General features: G+C 36.0%; 1 protein-coding gene across 1 annotated transcript; it reads left to right on the top strand.

Annotated features, from left to right (window-relative positions):
- The first annotated feature begins 2,826 nt into the window (after positions 1 to 2,826).
- Positions 2,827 to 9,084, top strand: LOC140815516 (uncharacterized). Its single transcript, XM_073174603.1, has 5 exons — positions 2,827 to 3,349; positions 7,102 to 7,289; positions 7,496 to 7,820; positions 7,915 to 8,004; positions 8,501 to 9,084. The coding sequence occupies exons 1-5, from the start codon at positions 2,827 to 2,829 to the stop codon at positions 9,082 to 9,084; spliced, it is 1,710 nt and encodes a 569-aa protein (XP_073030704.1).
- Positions 9,085 to 9,844: the final 760 nt, after the last annotated feature.

Raw genomic sequence — 9,844 nt, 5'->3', positions numbered from 1 at the left:
CAAAGTAATGGTCAAGTTGAACTTGCAAATAGAGAAATAAAACAAATTTTAGAAAAAACAGTTAATCCAAATCGAAAAGATTGGTCTTTAAGATTAACTGATGCATTATGGGCATATAGAACTGCATTTAAAACATCATTAGGGATGTCACCATATAAGTTAGTTTTTGGTAAGCATTGTCATTTACCGGTTGAACTTGAACATAAAGTTTATTGGGCAATTAAAGCATTTAATATTAATTTAGATTATGCATCTAAATTAAGAAAATTGCAAATAAATGAACTTGAAGAATTAAGAAATGATGCATATGAAAATTCAAAGATTTATAAAGATAAAAATAAAGCCTTTCATGATAAAAATATGATGAGAAAGTCATTTGAAATTGGACAAAAAGTTTTACTTTATAATTCTCGTTTGCATTTATTTCCAGGTCAACTAAGATCGAGGTGGTCGGGACCATTTATAGTCAAATTTGTTTATCCTCATGGTGCTGTTGATATTGAAAATCCTAAAAATAATGACGTGTTTAAAGTTAATGGGCAAAGACTTCAGCCTTTTATAAAAAAATGAAATTCTTAATAATGAGTTTATGCCTTTATATGATCCACAATAGTTGTTTGATATTTTCATTTTGTTTTACAGATTCTAGTTCATTTCCCGGTTAAGTGCGGGATAACGGTACTCCGTGACTGTTTAAGTCGGTTTCTTCAGTTTTCCCAAAATAATTGAAATATATAATAATAATAATAATAATAATAATAATAATAATAATAATAATAATAATAATAATAATAATAATAATAATATGGATGCGTCTATTATGAATCTTCGTAAATATTTTGCTTGTTTACCTGACAATGCGTTGAAAAAAATTTATAAAGCTAGATGTGAGCGGCTAAGGTTGATGATGTCATATGGCATACCGAATGATGTCCGTTTGATAATTGAAGCAAAAGTCCGATTGGTTGGGGAAGCAAGCGAATTAATAATAAGACATATGCTAGGATTTGGTAAAAGCACATATGCCAAAAAGCGAAGAGCTAAACGTATAGGTGGATGTCATAAATGTGCAAGGTGGACTTGTAAGGGAAACTGCAAAAATGTTGGAATGACATCAATGAATAGAGAAGATAAAATTTATTCATTAAGAATGATCTGAGTAAAGAGCCTTTGGATAATTTTCTAGAGGTTCTTGATACGCATTCTAGTGGGTATGTGCAAAATGAACTTCTTAAACTATGGTGGCAATTTCAACAGGAGGAATATCAATATGGACGGTGGAATCAGCCTTACAAAGATCCTACTGTAGTAACGCATATCTATTTAGATAAGTAAATATATATATACACAATTTCGTCTTGGGAATCTGACGTTAAAAGACCCTGTTTGCCAATTTATAAGAAAATTGGATGGGAAGCATATCCTCGACTCATAGAAGGCGTTGAAGCCTTTATTGAACGTAAATCAGAGGAAGATGTGAGCCACAATCACAACTACACTGTATATATTTGTTTTAATTTTGTCATTGTTAAGAAATGAAACTAGGGTTTCAAGAATTTTGGTGTATGACAAATCAAAATCAACCGCGGATGGAATTCCACTTAGCCCAACCGCTTTCAACCGGTGATTTTCGACCGTTGATTCTTCAGACTTCGGCAAAAGAGAACCGGTTCATTTAAGAGAATCACTTATTACTAAAAGACATTCTCTGACCGGTTGAATGCATTCAAAACTCCTTGAAGTCAACGATTACACATCAATTCCAAGAATGATATGCATTTATCTCTCTATCCGAGAAAGGAAGCTCAAAGATAGACTTCGTATTCTGATACTAAGAGAACAGTTGCCTTAAAAGGTAATCCTAAAGGAAAGAGCTTCAGATTTATGATGAGCAAAAGGAAGATTTAATGCGCACATTTATTGCTCATAAATATGAAAGCGACTCATCTGATTCAGAAGCTCAGGTTTACGTTAACTGTCCTTTCCGACCGTTAAGTCATTCGGCTAAATCAACTGAGAGGGATGCAAGCTAAAAGATAAGAGCAAGAAATACAAGCTTATACAGAAATCCGAAAGATCATTAAGCTTGCCTTCAAATATCTCAGAGCGCAATATAGTCAATAGTCATCTTCGCTCTCTCTGCTCGCCGTTCAACAAGAAACATATTTGATCATTGAAGGATCTTTCCGTGCTACTCAAACAAACTACGGTTTCATATCAGTAACCTGGTGGTTACTTGATTAAAATTTGTGGTGTCTGGAGAACTAAGGGTTCTTAATATCCAGAAGTGTAAAGTGATCACTAAGAGTTCCAATGCAGGCAGTGTGATAAGTCCTGGTTGGATCGGACTGTTACAAACATTTTGTAAAGTCAAAGTCTTTTAGTGGAATCCTTCCTAACAAAGGAAGAAGGGGTGACGTAGGAGTATTCAATCTCCGAACATCCATAAAATCCTTTGTCATCTATCTCTAGCATGCTTTAATATTTCTCAGTCATTTATCGTTATTGAGGGTGTCACTGATTTTATTGTCATTGAAATACTCTGAACTGTTTTCCGCACAATCAGTAGTTCAAGTTTTCAACCGTTTGAGAAAATATTTTTCAACCGCCTAAAAAACGGTTAATAGAGAAAATTCGAAAAACAAATAAGATTTTGAAAGAGGTCATTCACCCCCCCCCCCCCCCCCTCTAAACTCTTTCCCGATCCTAACAAGTGGTATCAGAGCGGGGTTTTCTCTAAACACTGACATTATTCAAATAATCATGGCATCTTTCAACAAAATTCCTATGTTCTCCAAGGAAGACTATGATGATTGGAAAATTCGCATGCAGGCACATCTAGCAGCGCAGGATGACGATATGTGGTTTGTCAATACCGATGGACCAATGAAGATCATGAAAGTAAACATAGCTGTGGAGACAACTGGAGGTGCTCCTCAAATGATAGAGAAACATAGATCTGAATGGACAGCTGAGGATAAAAAGAAAGCAAACCTGGAAAACGTTGCAAAAGATATTCTCTATAAGACTCTGGATAAGAACATGTTCGCCAAAATCAAGACCTGTACCACTGCAAAGGAGATATGGGAAAAACTTACTCAACTATGTGAAGGCAATGATCAGACGAAAGAAAACAAACTGACCGTGGCTATTCAAAAATTCGATAATGCAAAGATGAAGCCAGGAGAAACCCTTGCAGAATTTGATGAACGGTTTAGCAACATTATCATCGAGCTCATCTCACTTGGAAAAGAGTACTCCAACAGAGAAAACGCGTTGAAGGTTATGCGGGCCCTTCCCAGAGAATGGGATGTGAAGACCATAGCTGTAACTCCCCGAAAATTTGAAGGTCTACGCAAACCACATGCATGCAATTATTAAATTCTCTTGTATTTTAATTATATGTTTTAATTGTATTAATTAATTATGTTGTGCATATTGACATATTTAAATATATTTTTCTGCATGGTTGCATTAAAATGTATTTTTTAAAAAAGGTTATTTGAGTTGCGATCGAGGAACGGAGACCGAGGGCTGAAAATTAGAAAATGTTTTTATTAAATAATTGTTTTTAATTATTTAAAATATGATTGTGGGTTTTCTTATTTCTTTTGAAAATAAAGGGTTTCGAGGTGATTTTATACGCCGGGACGTAAACTTTATCGGTGTTGGTTTTTCAACAAAAATACGAACTTCTTGACAACCCGGCTATTTAATTTACAAACTTATTTTTTTACCAAAACTATTTTTATATGTTAATTAAATACTAATTAAACACTAATGGGCCTAACTATATTTTTAATGGGCCTAATCCTAATTAGTAAGCAATTAACTATAAAATATACTTAAAACCCTCCCCAAACCCCACAATTCTTCACGCATACTTTCTGAAATCTGCTCACCAAAGTCACGAACACACACGCACAAATTAGAAGAAGAAACGATGGAAGCTTCAAGGAGATTTCAAGCCACGGTTCTTGCTCTGTTCTTCGCAATCGTCAACGGTTTTTCGTGCGTTTAAAATGCAAAGGCACGCCATATTCTCTTTTTACTCATTATCACACCATATTATGAAATTTTTATGAATTTGCATGAAAAAAAGTCACAAAATCTTTATTTTTGTAACCCATGAATATGCATGTTCTAAACTTGTGTTATTTGGTTCCAAAAATATGTTTCTATGTGTTAAGGGGCTGCCATGAATTAGGGTATGCCAAAACATGATAAAATATGACCAAACATGACAATTTTTAAAAGAAACCACATGCTGGAACCGAAGGGAAAAAGTTAGATCAAGAGCCGTGAGTTTGGGTGCAATTCTCATGCTTGAGATTAAGGGGAGGGCTCGGTAGCTTGCATGGTTCCTTGGGGCTTGGCCAGGACTGGCAGGAGCTCGAAGAGGGTCAGGGGAGAGGGTCTAGTGGAGTCCTAGCACGGATAGGACTCGAGGAAACGCTAGGGAAGAATCCACGGTAGTAGGGACTCCTCCCCATGCGCGAACAGGTGGGTCTCGGGCTGGGGGGGCTCTCAGCTTGGTATGGGGCTGGGCTAGGTGGTCTAGATGGTGCCTTAGGATGGTCAGTGAGGGTTAGGAAGGGCTGGGCTCGGTGGTACACTGGGTAAGAACCTCCACGAAATATTACAGCAGCAGCGAGGATGCTTGATGCGCAGGTTGTTTCCTAGGTTCAGCAGCTTCGTGCTTGAGTTTTGGAGCTTGGGCTTGGTCTGGGCGTGGTCCGGGGAGGGTTAGGCTCATGAGGGGTTGGTGGTTAGGTGGCTGGAAGAGTCCAAGGCAACTAGGGAACCCACTTCAACAAGAACGCTACAAACACACACGTGCAGAATTTTAGGTAGAGTTCCAGGATATTTTTGAGCGGGCCAGGGCTGGTTTTTTTGGGCTGTGCTTGGTCAGTAGGGTCCCTAGGTGGGTTTGCTAGGTTTTGGCTCAAGGTGACTCGGGCGTGGCTCGAGTAAATTAGGAGATGGCTCGGTGCGTTCGGTAGGGTGTCAAAAACGAAAATTAAAAGGCTAAAAATGAATCCATGGGTCCACATGGGTGGCTAATGACTTGTAAGGGTAGAATAAATCATAAAAATATTATGTTTAAAATTTGGGATCAAAATAACGAGTTTTGGATTTATTCGGAATTTAATCGCCGCACGAAACACTAATTAACGAGTTAATTGGAAAGTCTAGTTTTAGGCTTCATAAAATTATAAAAATTTATGTTTAAGTTTAAATAATTATTAGAAGTCTAAGTTTTTAATTTGGGAATTTTATATTAGGGTTTGGCTTAATTCGAGATTAAAATGCATTAATACGTAACATTTAAAGATTAATTTAAAAGTCCTCATTTTAAGCTAAATAAAAATATGAGGAAATTCATGTAGGCTTAAATAATTATTTGGGACATTTAATGTCAATGAAATTAAGAAAATGTCAAAAACGTGAAATTTTACGTCTAGGGGTAAAACGATCTTTTTACACCTAAAAATTAGTAAACGTCATGGCAGTGTCCTAAATACTGTTTTATATGCTAATATGATTTTTTGGAATGTTTATGAATTTTTATATGTTCAAATGTTATTTTAAATGTTCATGGATATGTATACGAAAAATGTTATTTTTAAAAACGTTTATGGATTTTATGGTTTAATTATGTACATTTAAAAGACATGGTGCATGCTTGGTTTAAAAGAAAAACGTTACATGCATGTTTAAATTTTATAAAGTGATGATAATATGAAACGTTATTTTAAATGTTCATGGATATGTATACGAAGTAATTGTGACTAATACGATGATATGTTGGAGATATCGTGAGGGTTATGGTCTCAGTGGAAGCCCGACGATCGTGTTTCCCTGGATACAGATATGTAGATGTATACGATGATATGTTAATACGTAAGACCAAGGCCCAGTTGACCGGTGAGAGTGTTTCTGGTGTCCCCGCCGCCCAGTACTGTGGTTACATGTAGATGGATCCATCGCCCAACACGTAGATGTAGACGTAGACGAATATGAAAGTCACAATTAACGATCTGAATTCAACGAAAGGAAAAAGGAATACGTATATGTTGATGATGATATGTATATGAATATGTTGATGATGACATGAATATGTTTATGAAAATGTTTATGAAAAAGGAATATGAAAATGTTTTTATTTTAAAGTTTATGCATCATGAAAATATTTACGAAAACGTTTATGTTTAAAGTTTATGCATCTTCATGAAAACGATATTTTAAGTACAAGTATTTTTCACTGTTATATGTTAACTGTATTATGTATTACTCGTTATCAAGAATATGACGTGTTGAGTCTTTAGACTCAGTAGGTGTGATTGATGCAGGTGATATTGATTATGAATATGATAATGGAGGTCTTGATGATTGACTTGACTGGACTAAAGGTGCACATAACCCAAGGACTGACACTAGTTTTCCGCACTAGTTATTATTTATGATTTTAAGTAATCTTAAAGATATTTTTACGTCTTTTATTTATGTTATGAGAGATTTTTGAGAGATTATAGTATGGGCTATACTTTTCAAATAATGTTTCTAGGTTGGTAAAATTTTTGACGATGTTATGCTTTAAAATATTTTCCTGTGGATTTGTAAATGGCAGTTGGATGTTTATCTTTAAAATGATGTCAAAAATATTTTATGGTTCGGCCGATACTAATGTGAGGTTTGAAAAAAAATAATTTAATAGTACTTTTTAAGAAAACAAATAAGCAGACGTTTCAATAGCAATGCGCGAATCCAAATATCTGAACAAACTGGAAATCCATGATCTGTTTGCTGATCTTAAAACATACGAATTTGTGCTTGGAATACGAACTGAAGAAGAGCCATCCGCAACTCAACAAACCAAGGCTTTGGCAGCTGCTACAATGACTCTTCCGGTCGAAGAGTCCACAAGTAAGAAATCGACTGAGCAACTAAGCAATGAAGCCATGTCTCTTTTTGTTAAGAAATTCAGCAAGTTCATGCGCAAAAATCAATCTCAAAATAATAAACCTTATTTTAAATAGTACCATACTGAGGATGGTCAAGGATGTTTTAACTGTGGAAAGAAGGGACACTTTATTGCAGAATGCAACAGGCCAAAGAAGGATGAAAAGAAACAAGAAAATAGAAGACAGTTCAAAGACAACAAGAAATTCATCAAGAAAAAGAATCAGCGAGTTCTGATTGCAGAAGAAGACAAAGGAAAATGGGCTGAAATTGAGTCAGAAAAATCCTCTTCTGAGGCATCTTCAAGTGAAAGCGAAGACGAGACTGTGGATTGTCTATGGCCAAAGAAGATCAAAAATCCTCATATGAAATGGTATTTGACTTTAACTCTGAAGAATTTACATGAGAAGATCTTATTACAGCACTACATGACATGGTAAATGAGTTCAAAGGACTATCTATGAGATTCAATGAAGCTAAAGCAGAAAAACAAGACTTATAAAACAAGTTAACTCTCTCTGACTGTTCGCAGCACAAAGAGGTTAACAGTTTGAAAGTTAAGTTAAGTCTGCTAGCGGCTGAGAATGATGATTTACGAAGATTGTTCCATGCTACACTAAAAGAAAATAAACGGTTAATGAATATCGTCAATACTTGGAACAAGTCCTCTGCTTCCCTTAATAGGATGAATGAGATGCAAAAACCAGCCGGAGACATAACTGGGCTAGGTTACAACATCAATGATTGCAGCACCTCAGAAGCTTCAACTCAACCGTTGCTAGAAAAAGATAGTTTAAGATCAATTAAATTTGTCAGATCTAGCTCGGAATATGAACATGATAAACCTGAAGTTCAAGGTATTCAAAATATGAATCTTGAGAATAATGGGAGGAGACGTGGTTTGGATTATGTTCAGAGTGATAAATCCATACAATATTGGCACAAACTCAGGCCAAACTCAACCGGTTACGATGGCTCAACTGGATATCACTCAAGAACCAGATCCAACAATCACTACAGTTGCCGACCAGTTCAAAAGAGGTATAGATTGAATGACAGTAATCAAAGGTCCAAACAACATATATTGCATTCACCACCAGATTATTTATCCATTCATGGTTACAATGGAACACATCACAAAAAATCCGCAAGGATAATTCAAGTGTGGATTCCTAAGGGTCTAATTAACTCAGGACCCAAATAACAAGGGTTCCAATTTCTTATCTCAAATTTTCAGGAAGTAAAGAAGAAAAACTTGGAAGAATCAACATGATTTTTAGACAGCGGATGCTCAAGACATATGTCAGGAAACAAAAATCTCTTGTCAGAAATTGTAAATTTCAAGAGGCCAACAATCACTTTCGGTGACAACGCTAAAGGTAAAGCCATAGGTAAGGGTAAGATTATTTATGGCAAAATCATCATTAAAGATGTTCTCCTGGTAGAAAATTTATGTTATAACCTGATCAGTATAACCAACTGTGTGACAATGGGTATACAGTTGAATTTCATAAAGACAAATGTATGATTAAAACAGATGTAGGCAACATTGTGCTGACCGGTTACCGAAGTAAAAATATATATAGAGTAGAATGGAATGATGAACGTTTAAATGCATCTACTTGCTTCATTGCTCTAAATGGAAATAAGAATTTTCTATGGCATAAGAGGCTCAATCATCTAAATTTCAAATCCATTGCTACTATTAGTAAGCTTAAGATGGTATCTGGACTGCCTAACGTTGATTTTGCAAAAGATAAAGTATGCAATGCTTGTCAGCTAGGAAAACAAGTTCGATCAACTTTCAAAAGCAAGGGAATAAACTCTTCAACAAGATGTTTGGAACTTCTTCATATGGACCTATTTGGACCTATTCCAGTAATAAGCTTAGGGGGAAAGAAATACACTCTTGTAGTCATTGATGACTTCTCCAGATTCACATGGGTATTATTCCTAAGCTCCAAAGATCAAACTGCCGATCAACTAATCAAGCTGCTCAAGGGGCTTCAAAATGAGAAAAAGGAAGAAGTTGACAGAATCAGGAGTGATAGAGGAACTGAATTTCTGAACAAATACCTGTCATCCTACCTTGAAGATCATGGCATTAAACATGAATTATAAGCTGCAAGATCGCCACAACAAAATGGAGTAGCAGAAAGAAGGAACCGCACACGAAAGGAAGCAGCTAGAACCATGCTGGTTGAATCTGGTATCTCACAACGATTTTGGGCTGAAGCCATCAACACAGCTTGTTACACTCAGAATCGGTCTATGATCAATAAAAACCATGAAAAGACTCCATATGAAGTATGGACCGGCAAATTGCCAGAAGTGGGGTACTTTCGCATATTTGGCTGTAAGTGTTTTATTCATATAAATGGGAAAATGCATCTCACTGCATTTGATGTAAAAGCTGAAGAAGGCATCTTTCTGGGATACTCAGCAGTAAGTAAAGCATACAGAGTTTCTAATTAAAAAACTCTTACTGTCGAAGAATCCATACATGTTGTGTTCAATGAATCATCTATATGTCATGACAATTGTAACAGTAGCATGCATGATCTGATAAACAATTTTGAAGCTGCCAACCTTGAAGCTAGCAATGATGATGAGATAGACCTAAGAAGAATAGGTGAAATCATCTCCAAAGAAAACCCAACCGGTCAAGAACAAAATCAGCAGACATATGAACCAGAGAACAATTATCAACCGCAGAACACTCAAACAGAAGAAGAGGCAACAGAACAAGAATATGGCATCAATCAACCAACCAAGTCAAGTCCATATGGACCTTGTCTCCGGTGGAACAAGGATCATCCACTCGAGCTGGTAATTGGTAACCCTACTGCTCCTCTTAGAACTAGAAATCAGATGATAAATG

This window comes from Primulina eburnea, chromosome 15 (assembly GCF_022965805.1).
Source record: "Primulina eburnea isolate SZY01 chromosome 15, ASM2296580v1, whole genome shotgun sequence".
In the NCBI taxonomy this organism is placed as follows: Eukaryota; Viridiplantae; Streptophyta; class Magnoliopsida; order Lamiales; family Gesneriaceae; genus Primulina; species Primulina eburnea.
The sequence above is the reverse complement of the archived record's forward strand: the minus strand, read 5'-3'. Positions and strand labels throughout refer to the sequence as shown.